We start from the raw sequence: 21,424 nt of genomic DNA, 5'->3' as shown, positions 1-21,424 counted from the left end.
CCGACTCGCTTACGTGGCCGACTCGCTTACCGAATACGTTAGTTTATAGGTCATATAATAAAACAAATTACTATATTAATTAGTATAAAGTCACATGACCTATAGCTAGTATCTAGTTTGGACATGACTTCGCGAGGGCTGAACAGCCCAAGCACCCAGCAGGCCCTGCCCGCTACAAATAAGGGGTGATATTTAATATCCCTACTAGATGGGAATTTAATATCCATACTAGAATAACTAGATGGCATTTAATATCGATACTAGATGGCATTCGATATTAATACTATAGTAAGTTAATATCTTATGGTTATAGAGGTTATAGAGGTTATAAGGGAAGAATTATCTCTATTAGTAGTTAGTATAAAAGAGTAGTGCTATATATATTTGCATATTAACCTTTAATAACTACTATAATTTAGGAATAATTCTTAACTATTACCTATTCAACCCTCTATATATTAAATTAATACTTTAGATATAGATTAAAATAACTATAATTACTATATATTTTATATAAAAATATTATTTTTCTATATGCATGCTGGATAGGCCCTAGGTAGGTAGTATGTGTGGTAGCAGTGGCATCAGTGTGGTAGGAGGTAATCATGGTAAAAAAACATTTTGGCCGGTTTTGTACATTCAGTCCGCCGTATTACTGGAACCACTGTGGCGAAGGTGGTGGCTTGGTACTCTCCTTTTTCCCTTTCTGATTCACCCCAAATTATTTAGTTACTGATGGACGTACCTCTCTAGCGCTGAGTGACTTAATGACGCTAACATCAACTGATTGCAAGAATGCCTAATACTTTGGCACCTTCAGCAGCAATGACTGTCCATGTCTCATTCGCGAGCGCAGAGCCAAGCAGCCAAGAGTGAACACATACTTCATCCAATTGATATGCCAGTGACCTAATCAGGACAATGCACTTCAACTTTAGCGGATGGGAACTACGTACACAATGAGTATGACTACGAGGTATGGAGTACCACTCAAAGTTCCAATCTGACAGGAGGAACGGACTTTCGGGTCCAGCCAGATAGGGGTGTTGTCAAAACAGCAGACGCTGGCCTTGGGTCACACAGGTACAAACTCTGTCATTCTAGCTGCCTGGGGACTAACTCAAGGCTAAAATCTCTGTGTCCGGGGGTTCGTTTTCAGAAACAGAAAGAATATAGCAGAAGAGGGGCTTGTCTGTCATATCGACGGAGAGGCCAGCCAATCCTCGGATTTTACAGAGCCACAACGACGCGCTAAACTCGTGATTGTCACGTCAGGATTCACAATCAAAACCGTGATTACTTCTCGGGATTGAGTTTTGATTGAAGCCGATCGGGTGATTCCATTCGTTTTGCGCTTCTCCATCTCCCACCCCGGCGAATGTGACTGCGAACACCTCGCCGCATGAGAGACAGCTCCTGCTCGGTCGCAGATCTCTCGATCATCCAATGAATAACTATCTATATCAGATCGGTATATCACGAGCCGATGGCTGCAGCGACCGTGAGCGATTTGGCGAGCTGGGAAATATTTTCCTGACCCCATTGAATGCCCACGATGCAAAGAAGCTATACTCAGTTCGATCAAGTGGCAACCAGAATAATCATGCAATATATCGATATGGCGCCATCCACACCCGCCGAACTGGCTAATATCAGTTGACTTGTCGCGTTCGGGGCTGCAATTGAGTAGAACCGTCTTCTGACTCGTGACAGATCAGAAAAACCAGCACCGCCACGATTGACCGAAAATAAGAGGCCCTGCTGTTGAGATGAAAATAGTCCATGATGTCTAACGACGCGGTTTGTACTCCATCTGTACTATGGTGACCGTTGAGAATGAGGTCAGCTGGAGAGAATCCCAGCCAGTCATGCTGGAGCGACCGTCCCAGTTTTGGGGATTAGAGGCCAAGAAGTGCTTAATCTCTTTCAGGTCACTGTACAAAGGATAGTTTCCAGACGGATGAGCATAATCATAGGTTACTGTCGTGTACAAAAGACTCACTGCCAGTTGAGAATGGGAGTGGCTGACTGTCGGATCGCTTTAGCCTATCATCTCGAGCCAGATTTATCCCCCACATTCCACAGAGACAGACCCTGATAGGCCAGCTCTATCCGAAGCGTTCCTGGATGAAGGGCCCGAGAGTGGCTGCTGGCATTTGCTGGTGAGAGAAGCCGGGTGGCTTGCAAATTGTGATAGGTGCGGCTGGTCAGCCGGCGATGGATCATGGATGGGGACTGATTTTCAACCTGCAGAAAGCCTTAGTCTAGTGGCTGGCGACTCTGTCGATCCATTGTTGGGCGCAGGCTTAGGTTGGCGGATGATGTGCGTCTGATTAGTGGCCTCAGTCCAGGCATCTCCATTATTGCTAGTTGAGAACTGAGACAGAATGCTCATTCATGTAACCAAGTCTCGAGTGGCTTTGGCCAAGAGGATGCGAATTCATACTTGGGACAATCGTTATCTTGGCTATGGAGCAATTCTCCTCATTCCTGGCCTGAACGTTCTCTTGCTTCATACAACTAGACTTCTCCGTGGCGTACAGGGCTGAAACTCTCATACCCCCGAAATGCCGGTGACAGGCCTGTTGACTTCATTAGTGTAGGTGACTAATTGATCCAAAATTTCCTGGATTCTCGTCGACTACTTCGAGCTCCCAGCGAGGCCTGTCTGATTTTCAGGATGTTTTGTATTGTTTGCCCCCCGGTCATTTATTAAAAATTGAGGTTGCATGAGCTCATGACGGTTCATCCATTTGAGATCGGAACGTCTCATGATAACAGAGTCATGGAGATCTTATCGGTGATGATGATGGTGATGATGAACAACGTACAGCACCATCACGATGTGATGACATTTTGTCGAACTCGCGACCAGTGGCAGGGAAGGAAAAGGTTCACCAAGTTGAGGGGAAAAAGCAACGTATCGAGGATCGCCGACGATCTGCAGTCGGGGCTAGGTTCGCACAGACCGCGATTGGGATTGTCAGCAAACACTAGGGTACAATCAAATCGTAGGTCTTATAATTATTTGTGGGTTTGATGTTCCTAATATTACCTGTCTCAGTTACTACCGTATAAACTATTACTACTACTTGTTATGTGCCTGGGAAGATGCAAGTTAGGCTTTACCTGTCCTGGTACCTGTAGCTGTATGTACTTTTTGCGGTAGGTAGAAGTACCAGGACGAGGTGCTACTGCTGGTGAGCATACAGCACCTTGGAACGGCGAAAATGGAACTCCAATAGAACCAAATATCTACCTCCTATACTCCGACTTATCCGTAAAGGTACCTGTTTATTTGACTTTCAATTTTTACGACTGCCTTCATACAGCTTCCCTTACAGACACAGACTCCCTGCCTCCCCCAGATGTAGACTGTATACGGTGTGCCTAGTACCTTAGTATAGACCATAGTTACATCCGGAATTCCTCCTGATAAGCTGGGAAATGGCGGCAATCCAATGGTAGTAAGAACACAATCCGGTTTTAACAAATGCCCACCACGCATTAGAATTCCGATGCAGATGGTCTAGATGGTGGCGCAAGTACCAGCGGTCGATCGTTTGGTCAATATGGGCTTTAGCCTATTCGGTGGCGCTGGGGTTCCAGATGTACAGTACGGAGTACCTGAACAGTGTCTCGCCGTCGGCAGTTGAACATGCCATTCCGTTCGACTCGACTCAACCAAATGCTATAAAACAATATCTTTTTCGCCTCTTCATGACGATTCTGTTTCAGTCTGATCCCGTATGTTGCTTCAGCAGCAATGAAACCGTGACGAAACTCGGGATGGTCTGGAATGGTATGATGAAAGTGGTGGTACCTATGGCGGAAATAGTCCTAGACAGAACCAATCAATGATTATTTTTATCTGGATTCTGGAGGCGTAATCATCACCCCGAGGCATGTCTCATCGCTCCAGCGAAGGCTTTTCCACATTAGGATCCAGCAGGGCCGCCGATCATTCAGGGTCCCAGCAAGTAGTAGATACCGTAATGCACTGTAGCTTGACACGGCCATTTACAGGCTAGAGAACAGTAATTTCTAATTACTTTCGATTAGCATGTATGAGCTGGGAGATTAGGACTCGGACTTTGTGGATAGTACTTGCAACTTCCAAGGAGGCTTTTATTGATCGAAGAAGATCGCCGTGGATCATGGAGCCCTAAGGCACGGTTAGTGCTCGGTAGGTCTCATAGGGATCAGTGCTGTTTTACCTTCGATAGCCTGGCTAAACCCCAAAACGACAAGTGCAGTACGTATATCTGTCTGGGGAAAGGCAGTAGGACTGACTCAGGCCATAAAGTCTAATGCTAAGTGGCTTTTGACTGGAGTACCTTACCTCTAAGGCAGTGGACGAGGAGGGGGGGGGGGGGGACTAGCCTAGTCCCGATCATGACGGATGAACTAACTTAGTGATGAACAGACATCCAAGAGACTTAGTTCCATAGCAGTAGTACCTATCAAGCGTTAGGATGCGCTCTGACGTCCAAACATTCCAGACAGCTCTGTCTCTCTCCATTCATCTGGCAACTTAAAATCCCGGACTTCAATTCCCGGAGAACTGATGAATGAAGCACAGTCTGGGAGTAAGAGGACGCTAGATAATATTGGATCTAAATCAATCATGCACAGGGAATTCCAGCACGAAATTATCCAATCTCATGCCGATCCACTCACTTCATTGGGAAGATTGGAGGATCAATGCTCTCTTTTCTCAGATCAATATTGTTCATAGGTGGGTTGCAGAAAAGAAATTATGGAAATAAATAGCTGATCAAAACTGAAAAAAAGAATACTCCGAAGACAAGAAGCCTAACCCAGAAATTGATAATCGCATTCAGATACAGGACTAATATTTAAAATAAAGATCAAAAGAGAAAAAGAAAATAAATCAAAAAAGAAAAAAAGGAAAAGAATATCAGAAAAAGCAATGTGAGGGATAAATAGGGCGGCAGCAGGTTCACTGGGAGCAGCAATCGATTATTTCCTGCATAGAAAGGTAATATTACCTACAAGCACAAAGCAGCAACAAAGCTCTTTCTTCTATTTCTTTTTTGAATTGCTGCTACTGCTATCTGCCCCAGGCCAAATTCAGTAAACATACCTCGCCTCGAGGTATATTGACTACCTACCTTCTAACTATCTAGCTGATTATCTGAATTCCTCCTCCACCCCTCCCCCCCCCTCCCTCTTCTTTTCCCTCCAGGAACCTTGAAACAGGTTCTCGGAATATAGAATTCTAATTATGTTTATTTTCTGAATCAGACCTTAAATCGTCCTAAGACATTTTCCTGCTATCCAGTGGCTTTCTTGTCCTCCTCCTCCAAGTTCGAACCAACCCCATCCAGTCCCCTTGCTGGTCCCCTTCTGAACCACCATTTCCCTATATCTACGCCCCTCTTCTTCATCTGAGACCTTTTGTTTCTCCCCCTCCATCCCACAAGGACTCAATCTCCTGCTTATCGCGTCTAAGGGCGGCCTCTTCTCCAACCCCATCACTTCTTTGTCTGTCGCGCCTCGATCACCTTTTGAACCCTTTGTCTTTTGATTCAGAGACAATCGCGCCTCCTCGGAAACGGTCTGCCTCTAGTCGGGATACCTGCTCTTCCTCTGCGACGGTTGTGTCCTCGGATTCGCCCGTCGTTACTCTAGGAACTCCATAGGCCTAGTCGGCAGCATTCCTGGCCTTGCTTGGGCCGCTGAAGGGCACGCGACGCGACTCTCTTCGACTTCTCTTGTCTCTTCTTGCCGGTCCATTGGGGAATAGCAATGGCGTACGGATGTAAGTCTGATCCTTGAATCTGCCGTCTTCCAGCCTGTCTATATGGCCGGTCCGTTTGTTTATTTCTGCCCTCCATTCCCCATCCTCGAACTTCCCTTATTCTCTCCCATCGCACACTCCTTCGTCTTTCTGCCTCTGCCTGCTTCCTACGCTGGCCATCCTTCATTCTTTCTTTTTGCTCCCAGCAACACTGTCTCTCGTTGGCCTCACAGCCTGATACCGGACACACAGTCTCTACTTGCCTTCACTTTTGTTGCCAATATTCACATTCCTTCTACTATCACACCGGTCATATACAGTAGACCTATACTGAGACATTCTCTTTGATTGCGCACTCTTTTCATCTCGCACACCTAATAACACTAAACCGTGTTCTTTGACAGGTGAAAGCGAGTCACGTTCCAGAGCCATTGAACTCGAAGATACAGAGGATATGAGATCCCAGAGTAATATGTCTGATCGCCTGGGCGTTGAAGTCGACTGCCACTCACTCGGTTCCAACGAATGTCCGTCTATGGGCTCCAGCTTCTCGCCTTTGGAATCACCCACACCTACCCCTACGAGCATCTACAGCCAAGGTTCACTTGCTTCCCCCAGCTGGCCAGAGAACGGGTCATACCCCGGCCACGCTTACGACAGAGGTACCGGATCGACTCCCATACGCGGCCACTTCCGTCTCGCCAGTATGCCCTCGCACGAGAACATGGGTCTGCCACCATACAGCAGCCTGGATGGACAGGATCGCATGGCGGTGACAGATTTCCTGCCCTCGTATGACGAGAACGCGGATCAGTTCTGGCTCCCCTCGAATGTTCCCAAGACCTACGATCACCATGTCCATGGACTCCCATGCCCGCCGGCCATGCACCAATATCCGCCCATGCTTCGCAGCAACTACCGCCACCACCCCGCTCCGTATCTCCCTGAATCGGCCACCAACCCGTGCCTGTCGCGCCCCATCTTCCATCATCAACCCGAGCGCCTGCCACCATCGTTGTCCATGAGCCACATGATGCCCTGGATGGGCCATACGGAGTCGATTGCGCCGGAGACCATTGCTCCGTCCCAAGTTGCACCGGTAACCCCTCCTCCATCCTACACGGATTTCTCCAACTCTATCAACACCTTCAAGACACACTCGCCGGCTACGCCCATCCGCTCGTGCTCTCTAGGCACTGTCTCTGGAGCGGACACACCCCTGAGCCGTCTCTCTGGCGGCGCTGGTGAATACATGGATGAATACCACCAGTCGCCTGTCTACCGAGATGCGTCAGGCGTTCATCTGCAGCGGCAGCCATCCCGCAAGATGGCGCGGAAGCAGTCTTCCAAGCAGAGCCTGTCACTAGAGAACCTGCCATCCATCATCAAGCAGGTGCAGTTCAAGTGCAAAGAACCTGGCTGCAAGGGTCGCTTCAAGCGACAGGAACACCTCAAGCGCCACATGAAGAGCCACTCCAAGGAGAAGCCTCATGTCTGCTGGGTTCCCGGCTGCCATCGAGCCTTTTCACGCAGTGACAACCTTAATGCCCATTACACCAAGACCCACAGCAAACGCGGAGGCCGCAACCGCTATGTGGCCACCTTGGATGAGACCAGTCCCGACTACAACCCGGACTACCGGGGGCCACTTACTGCTGACGGTCGCCCCATGCCCGGTGGGACGCTGGACGAGTCCATGCCTTCCCGCGAGATCAGCATGGAATGGGATGAGTAGAAAGATAAAAAAAGAAAAAAAAAGAAAAGAAAACAGAACAAAAAGAAAATCCTTCAAAACGAGACGGAAGCTACAGACAGACTACGAAGAGATTAATGGGTGGATCGGAACCATGATACCCTTGTGACGCAGTCGACACAAAGAATTTCCTTGAGTATTTTAGATGGGCACAGACATATAGGGTCCAAGAGACCCCGGTCGGCGCTTCGCGGCGTTATCTTTCCTTTTCTTCATTGTTTTTCCCCTTTCCTGTTGTATAACATGCGTCCTGTGTTCAATTTCCTCGATTGGATGATGCATATTTATCATTATGTGTTTCTATCTCTATAATATGTCCTGGGGAGAGGCACATCTGTCTTTTCTTGCACTGTTCTGTTTCTTTACTACAAATCTAGGCTGGGATAATTACAGCATGACTTGGACGAGATCAGGAACGGGGCATACTGTGTGTTGGGACTGAGTGACTGGCTTGTTTGTGATCTGACTGATCTAACTTATTGAATGGCAACGTACGATATGAGTTAATAATACTAGACATGGCTTACTGCTCGTTTCCAAAAATAAGCCCAGGTCTCGACCATCAAAACTTTTGTCTCCATCCTCGAGTATCCTTTCTGGTCTTGAGAAGATATGAATGGTACATGATACCGAGGAGATACCTACACCAGGCCTTAGCGTATCTTCACAATTCGATCAGTCTGAAACCCTTTTCCTCATGCAACGATTCGCCAACGCGTGCCGTGGGTCTTAGACTATTTTAGACCGTCAATACCTAACTAAGACTGCGAAGACGATTTGATGGACAAATGACAAGGACAAATCGCACGGAATTCCCAGCCAGGGGACCAAGCGGGCAGCACAGAAACAATGTCGAAGCTTGGAAGGTGGACACATCACATTCACATGCGGGGCATATATCTGGCTGTTTAGAGGTCAATGTCAATGGTCAATGGTCATCTGAGATTTAGTCCTGTAGGTGATTGCCTTCCAATCTGCATGCTTGTAGTCTATTTTCATGCCATTCCTGTGTAATCCAAGTCATTCATGGAACATGACTATGAACGTTGGGGACTGGCAGTAAGCACCTAAGTCCATATAAGCCATTGGAATTAGTACCCAGCTGGGCCAGCTCTCTCCACATTCCAGTAACGGCAATGCTCCTATTGGCGGCATCTACTGCCTGAAGATCTCCTGACAGCGGAATGTACTTCTTGGTCCATGCTCACCTAGTACCTAGTAGTGTACCTAGCCTGGAAAGGAAGTGCTTCTGGTGGGCTGTGGCTGTGGTAGTCATGCTAGCATACCTTGGAGCTATCTCAGACCCCGACTTTAGTACACTTTAGTAGAGTATGGGTATGCACCATGCAGCCCAGTTATCTTTGTGCTACTACTACTCTCCCACTAGTGCACTGCTACTGCTAACCGCTCATACTGTGGGGTGGATATGGGTAGTGGATACTACGTACCGTACCGCCTCAGTAGTATGGACTATCTACAGAGAACCAAATCCTGCCAGTAAATGATATTGCTGAATGCTGATCGGAATTCCTTGGCAGCAAAGTCCATACCACTAGTGAAATTCCAGATTCCAGAAACCGGGAACGGAGCTGAGCTTAATGTTAAGATAGTTGGTCAAGGATAAGACTAAGTAAGACTAACAGACGATAGGATAGGTCCATGGGCTGGGCTAGACTTGAGGTACCTTAGCTTATACCGTACGTGCCAAGGGCTTTGGTGAGGCGCGCTCTGGTGTTGAGTGTAATCCTGAATATCCATAGTATGTTCTAAGTGATGAACACTTCCTTTGGAATTACGTGATTGGAATTTGGGGAGTACAGTTCTTGAGCTGTATGCAGTATGCTTCCCCACTTTGGGTCGAGATGGGATGTGGATGTGTATGTGGATGTTCAAAGTTGGCAGGCATGGCATGCATGTTTCGAAAGCTGACCGCTCGTTCGAATCCGCCGGAACTATTGATTTGGCCGGCAAGATGCGGTGACCTTGATGTACGTGAACTTCCTCGGAACGATCTCTCTTAGGGCCCCAGGGGTTATACGATTATACCTCAGGTCTCAGTCAAGTGTTATAAACAAACCATTCCGTGTTGGGTTCGATGGACATTCATCTGCGAGACTACGATCGACCTGCCTGCTAGTGTAGATTTATTAGTTAACTAAAGTAGTTCTGCTCCACAGCAGTCACTAAGGGTTAGGTATTGGTATCTCAACTTCCCCGTCGCTATGATCATTTAGCGCGTGAATATGTCTAATGACATATTCAAGGCTACTGACAGTGTCGAAAAAGGAGATCAGCAGTTGATACTCATACTTGAGGCAGATTCAATCGCGCCTCGGCGATGGAGTACGGACAACACAAAATTGCGCTCTCATGCTTTCTGGCAGCAATAATGGCAGGATATATCACCTCCACAGATCAACTTACCATGTCTTCAGCTGACAATGTGGCACAATGTCCTGCCTGGTCGCCGAACTCCACTAGCACATCATGTTCGACGGGGTACCCAGATATCGCTGCGATGGCTTGGACTAAGAAGCTTGTTGACCATGGCAGAGACGACAAAGATCGGCCACGCTGAAGAAACGTATAGTGTACGTGATATCATATGCTGAACACTGGACTATTGGCCCAGGACTTGGATTGGAAAGTGTACTTCGTACTGAGAACTGAGAGGGGCTCGGCGTCAGATGGCGGTCAGTATTGAGATGCCGTGGTGGATTTGACTCTGGACTCAAAATGTGATATGCTGCACTTGTAATTGACACGTGATATATCTGGAGCACGGAATACTTGGAAGGATTGATTGGCATTCGAAGTGGATGTGGTTGAGGTTTTGCTTTTGTGATGAGTTTCGTCAGCGATCAAACCACTAGGCCGAAAGGTGTCTAGACGGCCATTTCTAGCATAGTAGAAATGATAGGTTATCATATAGGGGCTAGTAAGTTATAATGTAATTCCCTGCTGAGTCGATCAACACCCCCGAGCTGATCACCTTGTATTCCATATAAAATGGCTGTTTCCAAGGCCTTAATATCTCAACAACTAGCATATATCAGGAAGGGTCAGTGGAATATTTGGGAAATATATACTAAAAAACATATTATACTTATTTTCAAGTCTCTAAAACGTTGTTTTTCTCTCTAGGAATCTAGAATATATAAAATACCCAAAAATACAGATGTCGTCACTAATATCTGGGAAATACCCATACTAATAGGCTGTATGGCTAAGATATATGAGTATATTACTATACTATGATCTATGACTAGATCTAGTTCCCCGTAAACGCCTTTGTTGTTGAGATATTGTCATATTGAGGCCTTGAAAATGGCCATTTTACATAGCTCAGGGGTGTTGACCAACTCGGTAGGACTAAGCTAGTTATGCTTCAATTAGTCATACGCATAAAAAATCACATGACCAACTAGAGGCACTAGTTTAAAGGCCACCACACAACATCGTCTTCCCGGTTTTTTTTGCCAACAACACTGAATGATCATGAGCTCAAATTGAGCAGTCAAGTTTACTTGCAAGAAACACAAAGTATTGTTTCCAGTTCTTCCGGATCTACAAATCATCACATCAGATGGAGTAGCTGCCTGTGAGCTCTAATGTCGGGCTCATGACCGTTATTCCCTCAACTCTTTCCCAGACTATGATGACTTCTCTTCTTTGGCACGAGGCAGCGAAAACTGCAGTGGGTGACCAAATACCATATCAAGCTCAACAGTCTGAGTCTGGATGAAACCTTTTATTACTGTGCTTTGCCAGATAGTACCGCGACCCTGCTTCCTTGACGATACAGTCCATAGCTCTCACGACCCTGACAAAATCAAATCAACTAAGATCTAATCCAAGAAACAGAGTCCCCTCGAGAGGCGTCTCATAGTAGGCTTGTATTTCGACAAACCCAGCACATTTATAGAGTTGCCGCGCCCCAGTCATGGACGGCAGCGTATCGAGTCTCATTTCACGATACCCCAGTTCCTTGGCCCTCTGGATAATTGCATCCAGGAGAGCCTTTCCGAGACCCATCCCCCGTGCTTCAGGACACACATACAGTCGCTTCATCTCACAGCACGATCGGACTTCGTTTTGTGGTTGCGCTGCTTCGTGCCCTTTCTTAACGAGTGGACGAACGGCCACGCAGCCAAGGGCAATCTTGGGATCAATTCCGTAAGCTAGCAGCAACGCTCCGTGCGGAGAACCGTACTGGCTAGATAGGTTCTGTAGTTCGAATTCGAAGCTTTGGAAGGTGAGGTCGATACCGAGTGACTCGGCATAAGCCCTGAATAACGTCCTAGCTGTTGCAAAGTCTTCGGCAGTTTGAGCTGGGACGATCTGAAAGCTGCTATAGGGAGCCATGAGGCAGAAAAATGGGTTAAGTTTGAGATATCCTGCAAATACTGGGCTCGAAAATGATAGTCAGAGTGAGTTTGGCTGGTTACTGCTCTGTCATACTATCCGGACGAGACGCGAGTTGATATGTTGCTAAGCCGGTATCGGATCGCCCTATGACTCAGTTTGATGGCCAAGTTGGCAGGGTAGATCATCCACGGCATAGGTGCGGATATTGTCGCAGCCAGCCAGAGAATGTAGGTAGGGTAGATAATCATCTACGGATAGAAGTAAGCTGTATGATTGATGATGATGATGCCTAGATGCAAAGGACAAACATGCTTGCTGGCCTCAGGCGCCCAGGCTAGCACCGCTCGCATCCAAGTCAATCCGACTCGGTTCTGTAAATAATCTGACCTCAATCGTAACCCACCAACACTTCTCAACTTCGGTACCCTTATTATCTCAATGTCCGATGGGTCAAAACCAAATTGGCTATAACGTTGCTATGTCGTCGTTGAATTTCATGCTCGGCCCCCGCAGCTTAGTTGACATCGGCCATGTCATGAAAATACTTCGATCTAGTCGCTGAATGCATTAAAGTAGATTGAACTCCTCTACGCTAGGTCCGACCGATGGCTAACCTGCTGTTTTCTTCTGAGAGCTGCTTGCTTCGTTTACTCCAATTTTTCTCATACATAAGTGTTCCCTGGGAGTCTGGGACTTTCATGTCGAGTGACTTGCACGAATTACGAGCCGTCGATGCAACTTTCTGAACCTTTGATACATAGCGGTGGAGTCGAAGAAATCCAGATCAGCAATCGTCAAGATTAACAAAATATCCTGGCCACTCCTTAATGGTTCTCGATTCCACCCCGAAGGCCTCCCGTCGGCTGAGCGACAGTCCGGCAACTACAAATTCGAACCAAATCATACGATTGGACAGACTCTATCTGATCGACTCCCCCGCCTCGACAAGGACGGCAACAAAATCAAGAATAAACGGAGCTCGACGGCGACGTCCGATTGCTTGTCGCTGCGTTGATCTGTGTTCCTGAATCCGAGGTAATCTCCGCTGTCAAATCAGCGGCGTGTTATCAGTACATGTGCTGCTATCAACGCTTGGCAATACGAAGCGATGCTCCATAGTTAATGCAGTGCTGTCGTATCTGAGGCGAGCGTCTTCAATCTGGGAAAATTGCCTATATAAGGCGAGGTCTTCCATCTTTGACCTCTGCTCGTTCTCGCCCCTAACTTCTTGCATCCGTGTCAACCTGTCCACCCTGCTAAGATGCCCGCAACCCATTTCCCGTCGATGGGCAAACTCGCCCTGGGTGCAATGCACCTTGCCTCTGGTTTTCATAACCACAATCTTCAGAGCTGCCCAGGGAACATCCCAGTGAGTTGCAGCAACACGACCGCGGTGTCTGACTCTTGCTGCTTCAATCATCCCGGAGGATCGCTCCTCTTGACTCAATTCTGGGACACCAATCCGGCCACTGGTCCTTCAGACTCCTGGACTGTTCACGGACTTTGGTATGCTCGAGCAGAGGGAAATAATGCAATATGGTCATTAACAATCGACGCAGGCCCGACAACTGTGACGGCACGTACGAGCAGTTCTGTGATTCTTCTCGCGAGTATTCGAACATCACGGAGATCCTCCAGGCGCAGGGTAGGACCGAGCTGCTGTCCTACATGCAAACCTACTGGAAGGACTACCAAGGTGATGACGAGAGCTTCTGGGAGCACGAATGGAACAAGCATGGTTCGTTTGTGCCATCTGACAATCCCGACCAGGCACTAATGATGATATAGGCACTTGCATCAACACCATCGAGCCCAGCTGCTACACCGACTACAAGCCCCAGGAAGAGGTCGGTGATTATTTTCAGAAGACTGTCGATCTTTTCAAGGGCCTCGATACGTACAAGGTATGCATTAGACATGAATTATTGGCCATACTGAGACTAACGGGCCAGGCTCTTGCCGCTGCCGGCATCACTCCCAGTTCGTCCAAGACATACAAATTGAGCGACATCCTGTCCGCTCTGTCCGCAATCACCGGCCATGAACCCTCGGTCGGCTGCAGTAACGGCGAGCTGAATGAAGCTTGGTACTTCTTCAATGTCAAAGGCAATCTCGTCAATGGCAAATACGTGCCTACTGATCCGCGTATGTTGTCTGTTCATCCTCAGCCCCATAGACGACAGCTAACCTGAAATAACTAGTCTCATCTTCAACCTGCCCCTCCTCTGGCATTAAATACTTGCCCAAGCCTGTCAGCGGCGGCCATAATGCTACACGTCCATCTTGGAAGTTTGGGGGAAAGGAGGGAAAGCACGTCATTCGCCATGACTGAGCGTTCTGTTATATGGAGCGGAATGGTGCAGATGTATGAAGTCAAACGTCCTTAAGGATCTCGCAACGACAGAATATCCGAGTACCGCGATCCTTGTATCGCGGCCAGTCTGAACGTAACGATGCGGTTAGAATGCCCTCGACTCCGAGTGGGTTTGCCAGACCCGCACAGCTCTACCTGCGCCTGTATCCTGCAATAATTTCCAGATAGAATCGTTTGGCGCACTATTATGTGCCTGTATGGTCGACATATGATACCCGTGCATGTAGCAACATAGGTTCCAAGACATCTCCCAAGCGCCCTTGCTGCGTACCATGCTTGCTGCGGTATTCGGCCGTAGCAGTCGGGTCCCGAGGCGATGCAGAACGGCGCGGCAATTGTGGGTAGCATCGCATCTCGAAACCGCCAGGGGGGAAGTGATGAGGAATTTGATAGTTCCGAACTACCTATTGCCGCGATGCCATGGCCGACACGACGTGTAGGAGAGCTGGTGTAAGAGTGCAGACACTCAAACGTCTCACAATCCCTTCAACCGCGCATTTCTTCGTTCCTCCTCCCGCTTGGCAACAACGCGATCCAGGAAATCCATGCGGCCAAGGAACCCTTCCTTGGCTCTGCTGTGTACCTTGAGCTCGTCTTTGATGCCAGCCTGGTCCACATACGCAGCCCAGTCCAGCCGAGACTTTTCCACGGTGTTGATCTTTGGTCCGCTAAAGTTCTCTGTCTGACCGGTAATCTCGGCCGTGGGTTGCTTCTCCCAGCTCTTCTTGATCGTCCCGGTGGGGTTAGGGTCAAAGCGCGAGATCTTGCGGAGGGGTCTGCGCAGCTTGAGCGCGTCCTTTGCGTTCGCAGCGTGTTCGACATCGGCGTCTGTGACTGTCTCGGCGCTCTCGCCGTTAGCCAGGAAAAGCTTCGCTTCGGCGGAGTCCTTAGGGACGATTTTCTCTTCGGTGATGACTTCGCCGGCGAATTTGTAGGTCCGTTTGATCTTTACCATCTCCTCCGTATACTGAGGTTTCGAATCCGGCGAGAGCACCTGTTCCTCGGCGGTATCGGTATCCTTGTTTTCGTCCTTCGCAGGGGTGGCATCCTTTGCTTGAGTCTGTGGAGGGAGAATGCCTGCACCGGAATCAGAGGCATTCATCTGCGCCCATATTGCATCAACGTCAACCGTAGCACCGTCGATCTTGGCCAGTGGTTTTCGCTCTTCCTGCCTGTCAAGAAGTAAATGTTAGTCATCCGGAAGTAGGGACAAGTCAGTGCAAAAGCTCAACGCACATTCGCATCCTCATTGCTCGCGTCCGTACAAAGCCCCCTGGACCGCCTTCATCATCGTCATCAAAATCCACGTCATCCTCGTTCTCATCGCTGGCAGTGCCTTGTGACTTCTTCCCTTTTTGCTTGCCCTCCTTTCTGGCCTTCACTTTCTGAATCATGGCCTCATCGCCGGAGTCGAGGTCTTTGTCTTCGGTGGCTGCCTTGTTAGGCCCTGTTTTGCGCCTTTTCGCTGCTGGTTCTGTCGCCTCATCGTCGCTATCGGAGCCGGTCAAGTCGGCATCTTCTTGATCAAGATCGAGCTGGAAATCTTCATCTTCGGCGGAGTCGTACTGCTCGTTATCAAAGTTCAAGTCGGCCACAGTAGCCGCGGGTTCGGATGCCATCTTCTTGTCTTTTAATCTGAAACACGCAACTTGAAGGAGATCGAGATGTAAGCGACGGAGGCGCGAAGCAGAAATGTACCATCGGATTCTGCCAGGGCGGTGTGTGCGATAACTGGCTGACCAGTTGGCGGGCACGGATGACCAATCAGGAGATCTCCCTTGGAAGAGAGGCCGAGGATGTTTCTTTTTGAACTGAGACTGCACACCATCTTCCAACGAGTGGTCTCCTACTAAATAAAATGTGACATTGGCCGTAATCACCACTATTCGACCGGAAGATGCCAGACTAGACTCGCAAAATGGACGCCAGAAATGATCCACGCGAACGGGAGAAGGAACGACAGAGACGAGAACAACGTGGTCTACAGTTTCAGAATGTCTTTCTCGGTTGGGATGTTAGAGAGAGCCCGCAGTCTGCTCCGTCAATGACTAGGTCCACAAAGTCATGCACAAAGAATGAGTATATGTCGATAAATCCGATCTTAGGTAGCTCACAGCCCTTACTTTGGATTCGCCGAATGTATTGACTTTAGACAGTTGATCACTTGGATCCTCTTGACGTGGACATACTGAATCAGCGACATGCCTTTGATTTACCCTCGCAGGCTGTCTGTGATGCTCTTGTGGACGTGTTCTTCAAGTGGATTGCACCAGTGTTGCCCGTGATCAATCGACACGACTTCATGCGTCGATATCGTAACCCTCAGGACCCTCCGTCAATCCTCTTACTTCAAGCCGTACTCATGGTAGCGTCAAGATTCCACCATAATGCCCAGAGCTCTGGGAATGGCGTAATCTCTCCGCGCATCTTCTACAAGAAAGTGAAAGCTTTATATGATGCTGGATACGAAAGAGACCCTACCACAGTCCTCCAGGCTGTAGTCTTATTAGGCGTGTACTGGGATGGCCCTGATGGTAGGGTATTGCTCAGCGCATTGATGTGTATTGTGTTGACAAGCTATAGATCTCACGGAAAGTGGAATATTCTATTGGAGTCGTCTGGGAATAGCTTTGGCTCAGGAAAACGGGCTTCACCAAAGGTAAAGTCACCTGGTACCATACTCTCGAGATCTAATCCAATTCAATTGCAGTGAGAACTACGTAACACTGTCTGCTACGAAGAGAAGGATCTGGAAGCGGATATGGTGGACACTGTACACGCGCGATCGATCGGTTGCTGCAGCATTCGGCCGTCCTCTTCACATCAATTCCGAAGATTGCACTGTGGAAGATCTGAAAGAAAGCGATTTTATTGAGTATGGTGAGGAAAATGACAGCGCAACAGATCGTACAGCAGTCGTCTTTTTTATGCAGTATGTGAAACTCTGCCAACTAATGGACCTTGGTCTGTGCTTGAAGCTGTCTTCCAGGTCGACGGAGGACAGTCGGATGAAGGGGACTGCGCAATGCGAACTTGGTCTGAATGACTGGCTCGTCTCTTGTCCCTCTGAGCTGCAGTGGAGACAGTCACGTCATAACTTTTGGTCAGCGATACTGTATTCGACCTTCTAGTGAGTTTGAACAGGGGAACACTGGAGAGACTGTGAGCTGAACTTCGGGCAGTACCATTGTGTGCCAGTTACATCTTCTGCAAACTCCCGACTCGTCAAAGGAAGCCCAAAGCTCAGCTTTTCATGCTGCCACGAGTATCGTGTCCATCCTGGAAACCCTGCAGTCCAGGGGCGAGCTAAAGTACACACCATCATTCATGTAAGTCTGGGCTTTTCCAGTGTGCCACTACCGGTGAGCTTACCTGTTAGAATCTGCCACGCCGTTGTGTCTTTCGTCACCCTGAGAAGCCAAATGGAAGCCTCAATACCGTCACTCCTACATGCCATCCGACAGAATCTGGAAGCCAACCTAGACATGCTCCAAGTACTTTCTCATACATGGCCCATTGCGGCAATGTTTGTAGAACTTTTTCGCACTATGACTGGTCCGGAACAGTTTGAGCGAAAGTTATCAGTCGCAGCAGAGAAGTGCCGGAAACGTGCACGTGGGGAGGAGAACGGCGATTCCACTCCCTTAAGGTCCTCGGCGCGTTTCAAAAGGCCTAAGGTACAGCAGGTGATTCTTCCACAAACTAGGATCGTCCTTCAGATTCTGCAGAGGGAAACTCAGAAGCAATTTAACTCGCAAGGCACACTCCACAACGAGTTGAATACAAGGGTCGAAAGTATGTCATCTGGCGACCATCCAGATCAGAACCGTTCTTCACCTGTGACCGAGGTTGATTCGCTGCTTGAGGACTGTGACGCTTCAGCCATATTACGGAGCTTACAGAGAATAATCGACGCTGGTAATACCACACCCCGTGATTCTCAATCAGACGACGTATTATGATTCTCTTTCAAGTACACCGCAGACGCTTTATCAATGTGCAACGTCACCAGCCATGAGAACGAGTACATAACTCATCCACAGACTTTCAAATCGTCGTGGAGCATCCAACCATGCTTGAGGTGGGATTATAGGCGTTGTGGATTCTACTGGACGCTCTCTATGAGACTTGAAGAGACTACAAACAGAGGAGCTTCATTAAACTCTCTCGGACAAGCCCTATAACCAAGCCACTCAGCCGCGTGAAGTAGGCTGAATCTATAGGAGCCGAAATCTAACCTGTATAGATTATCATCTACTGAAGACTGATGATCCGCGACCTCCAGGAAGGAGCGTGCATTGATGTTCTTGCAATACTGCCTGTTAATATGCAGAGAGCATTGTTTCGCAGACGAGTGTTCGTAAAGAGACAACGCAGTCTTGATGTTTGACTCAATCTTGAAGCTTCCAGCTGCGTGTTTCGCTATACTTTTCTCTCAATTATTTGTGCTCTTCACTATTGTTATATACTGTCCTTAAGATGCCACAGGATCCAAGTTCGTATCACAGAGAATAGGAAACCCTTCTTCGGAATATCAACCAGCACCCAGCAATAGATCGTTCTGATGGTTTGGCCTTGTCTTGGCCACGGTTGATAATTAATCAATAAATCACCAGACACCACAACGGGCCGACCCGCGCTCGGTAGTCTCGGAGTCGAGCACTACAACCTACCGAGGATGTGGAGGGCACCAACCATTCTATCGTGTCATACGCTATTTGAACGCGAGACGTCCTGAATTTCTAATCTCAACTTCCTTCATTACAGGCAACAGAAAGACACAAAATGACATCAAACAAACCAGTCGCTCTCGTCGTGGGAGCTTCCCGCGGTATCGGCAGGCAGATTGCCATAGACCTGGCCAAGAATGGCTACAATGGTATGCTCGAATCACAGGCACATCTTCAAGCACGACACTGACACTATTCTAGTCGTGGTGGCGGCAAAGACCACCTCCAACGCCTATGCGACTGTCCCCTTCCCGCCAGATCCGAACTCCTCGCAATCGACCATCAACACCGTCGAGCGAGAGATCAAAGAATCCGGTGGCGAAGCGTTCGCTCTCCCAGTTGACGTCCGCGACGTGAAGCAGGTCGAGAACCTGGTTCACGAGGCCGTTCGCCTGGCAGGCCGTCTCGATGTCCTGGTCTACAACTCCGGGGCTATCTGGTGGTCTTCCGTCGCGAATACGCCCACGAAGCGGTTCCAACTCATGCAGAGAGTGAATCCAGAGGGTCTGTATGCGAGCGTGCAGGCGGCATTGCCGTACTTTGAGAAGAATGGGTGGAAGGGACGGATTATTGTTGTCTCGCCGCCGATCTACTCGCGGTTCTTTCGGGGGAAGACAGCTTATGCGATGGGTATCTCTTATGTGCTCCCTTCACACCAGAAATTTGGGCTAATACTGGCACAGGCAAGGTGGGAATGAGCGTCCTGACCAAGGGTCTTGCCATGGATTTTGTTAGACAGGGGACAAAGGATATGGCCATCACCAGTATCTGGCCTGCAGCGGTACGTTTCTTGACCATTCTGCTATTCGATGTACTCACTCTCTGTTCAAGTCCATTGAATCAGCCGCCACAGAGGCGACCACGAATGAAGATCCTAGCCGGAAAGCCGATCTCAGGAAACCTGTGAGTAGACCTGTTCGCGCGTTGAAACATATCACTAAGACGAATAGACGATCTTCTCCGACGCTATTCTGGGTATTTTGAACAGCCCTACAGACATCGTGAACGGCCAATTGGTCCTCGATGAGGACTTTTTGCGCGACCATTGCGGTGTTTCGGATTTCTCCAAGTACGCTGTTGTCCCTGGGTCTCGGCCACGGCGGATCATGCCCATGGAGTTGCCTGTCCTTGAGGTGGCGGAGCAGGATGATGAGGGTATGCGGGTGGATAGTACGAAGTTGAGAAAGGCCAAGCTGTGATTCCATCTTACTGTAGCATACAACTTATTCATGTTCAGCAAATAGCAAATTCATATGGCGTTCGTACCGTTCAACATATTAAAGGCACTCAAGCACTTTGAAGGACACCTGGTCCACCCGCTTCACTGCTTGCGATGGTCATATAGGCAGTGAAATGATGAATACAATTTACAAGTTGAATTCCAGCCTTCAATAACATTCCAAGGAAAGCCTTCCATCAAGCTCATAAATCCAGCTTTATATACAATAGTCAGGGACAATGTTCCTGTCGATGATCTACAACTTCGCCTTTCCCTCAACCTTTAATCTCAAATCCTCATGCGGCAACTCCAAGAAATCCCACATGAAATGAAAGCGATCACTCCCAAAGAACGGTTCCGACTTCCCCTCGCCATTAGTCACCCAGAACCACGGGCACCCAAACGCCCCCAGCTCTTTGACAACCCTCTCCGTCGTCGCCGTGAGCTCGTTCTTGATCTCAGGACTCGCCGCCGCAGCCAGTATCTCCTCAACCTCAGAACCTAAGAATGCCTTCGATAATGCCTTGGACAGATTCTCCGGCTTGGAGATATCCAACTGACCATTCCACGTCGTCTCGAAGCAGGCGAGGAAAGCAGGGACGAGTTTGTGCGCGTGCTTGCGTTTGATGTATGTGAGTGCTCGTTGGGGCTGTTGACACAGCGTTAGTCTCTCTTCCCTTCCTTTCAATAGCGGAGGGGCTGTACCAGAAGCGAGAGAATAGGGAAGAACGCGGGTACTTCAAAGTCATGCCCGAAGTACTTTTGGGCGCGTTTGCCGTCGTATGTCGAGTAGGCGGCTTTGGCGGGGAGGGTCCAGGGGGGTTTGTTTCCTTTTGCTGGTCAAAATACTTTGCAAGAGTATGTGGTAGGAAATGTTGGAATAAGCGTACCGCTTCCTACGTTGATGCCTCCCAGGAAGACGGGGATGTATCTGAGCCATGCATGTGAGTGTTTTTGCGGAGAGTTGAGAGGGGAGGGCCTCATACTCGATTTCTACGCCTAGTGAGGCGAGCGCGTCTGCATTCTGCTGGAGATACGTGAAAGCGTAGAAGCTGTAGGGTGATACTATTGGATTTGTTAGCATTGATGAAGCGTGAGAGATACTTGGCTGGGATCGAACCGCAGTCAAGGTAACATTCTATTTTCTTGCCCATGGTGTATGATGGCGTTCGCTTCTACTAAACTGGCAATTCAAATGATGCAATTTGATTGTTGC

The 21,424-nt window shown here is 48.5% G+C and overlaps 7 protein-coding genes across 7 annotated transcripts, besides 4 other annotated features; 4 read left to right on the top strand and 3 right to left on the bottom strand.

Moving 5' to 3' along the window:
• Positions 1-30: part of a microsatellite that runs on past the window's edge.
• A 174-nt stretch (positions 31-204) lies between these two features.
• Positions 205-265: a microsatellite.
• A 41-nt stretch (positions 266-306) lies between these two features.
• Positions 307-330: a microsatellite.
• Positions 331-6,236: 5,906 nt separating this feature from the next.
• Positions 6,237-7,499, top strand: brlA (C2H2 type transcription factor BrlA; the record flags this gene model as incomplete). Its single annotated transcript, XM_001264101.1, has 1 exon — positions 6,237-7,499. The coding sequence occupies one exon, from the start codon at positions 6,237-6,239 to the stop codon at positions 7,497-7,499; it is 1,263 nt and encodes a 420-aa protein (XP_001264102.1).
• Positions 7,500-7,548: a microsatellite.
• A 3,806-nt stretch (positions 7,549-11,354) lies between these two features.
• On the bottom strand, positions 11,355-11,882 carry NFIA_008810 (GNAT family N-acetyltransferase; the record flags this gene model as incomplete). The annotated part of the gene is made up of 1 exon (XM_001264100.1): positions 11,355-11,882. The coding sequence occupies one exon, from the start codon at positions 11,880-11,882 to the stop codon at positions 11,355-11,357; it is 528 nt and encodes a 175-aa protein (XP_001264101.1).
• Positions 11,883-13,146: 1,264 nt separating this feature from the next.
• NFIA_008800 (T2 family ribonuclease) lies at positions 13,147-14,217 on the top strand (the record flags this gene model as incomplete). The annotated part of the gene is made up of 5 exons (XM_001264099.1): positions 13,147-13,391; positions 13,445-13,623; positions 13,674-13,789; positions 13,838-14,030; positions 14,087-14,217. 5 exons carry the CDS (start codon positions 13,147-13,149, stop codon positions 14,215-14,217), a joined length of 864 nt encoding a protein of 287 aa, XP_001264100.1.
• Positions 14,218-14,734: 517 nt separating this feature from the next.
• swc5 (putative Swr1p complex component (Swc5)) lies at positions 14,735-15,878 on the bottom strand (the record flags this gene model as incomplete). Its single annotated transcript, XM_001264098.1, has 2 exons — positions 14,735-15,431; positions 15,496-15,878. The coding sequence occupies 2 exons, from the start codon at positions 15,876-15,878 to the stop codon at positions 14,735-14,737; spliced, it is 1,080 nt and encodes a 359-aa protein (XP_001264099.1).
• A 299-nt stretch (positions 15,879-16,177) lies between these two features.
• On the top strand, positions 16,178-18,039 carry NFIA_008780 (transcription factor domain-containing protein; the record flags this gene model as incomplete). Its single annotated transcript, XM_001264097.1, has 7 exons — positions 16,178-16,364; positions 16,416-16,793; positions 16,843-16,918; positions 16,970-17,389; positions 17,442-17,588; positions 17,639-17,868; positions 17,966-18,039. The coding sequence occupies 7 exons, from the start codon at positions 16,178-16,180 to the stop codon at positions 18,037-18,039; spliced, it is 1,512 nt and encodes a 503-aa protein (XP_001264098.1).
• Positions 18,040-19,044: 1,005 nt separating this feature from the next.
• NFIA_008770 (short chain dehydrogenase family protein) lies at positions 19,045-20,188 on the top strand (the record flags this gene model as incomplete). The annotated part of the gene is made up of 5 exons (XM_001264096.1): positions 19,045-19,138; positions 19,191-19,619; positions 19,673-19,770; positions 19,821-19,892; positions 19,940-20,188. The coding sequence occupies 5 exons, from the start codon at positions 19,045-19,047 to the stop codon at positions 20,186-20,188; spliced, it is 942 nt and encodes a 313-aa protein (XP_001264097.1).
• A 276-nt stretch (positions 20,189-20,464) lies between these two features.
• NFIA_008760 (putative DSBA family oxidoreductase) lies at positions 20,465-21,362 on the bottom strand (the record flags this gene model as incomplete). Its single annotated transcript, XM_001264095.1, has 5 exons — positions 20,465-20,857; positions 20,914-21,038; positions 21,099-21,139; positions 21,195-21,273; positions 21,329-21,362. 5 exons carry the CDS (start codon positions 21,360-21,362, stop codon positions 20,465-20,467), a joined length of 672 nt encoding a protein of 223 aa, XP_001264096.1.
• Between the last annotated feature and the right edge of the window lie 62 nt (positions 21,363-21,424).

Source organism: Aspergillus fischeri, genomic scaffold (assembly GCF_000149645.3).
Source record: "Aspergillus fischeri NRRL 181 1099437636249 genomic scaffold, whole genome shotgun sequence".
In the NCBI taxonomy this organism is placed as follows: Eukaryota; Fungi; Ascomycota; class Eurotiomycetes; order Eurotiales; family Aspergillaceae; genus Aspergillus; species Aspergillus fischeri.
The sequence above is the reverse complement of the archived record's forward strand: the minus strand, read 5'-3'. Positions and strand labels throughout refer to the sequence as shown.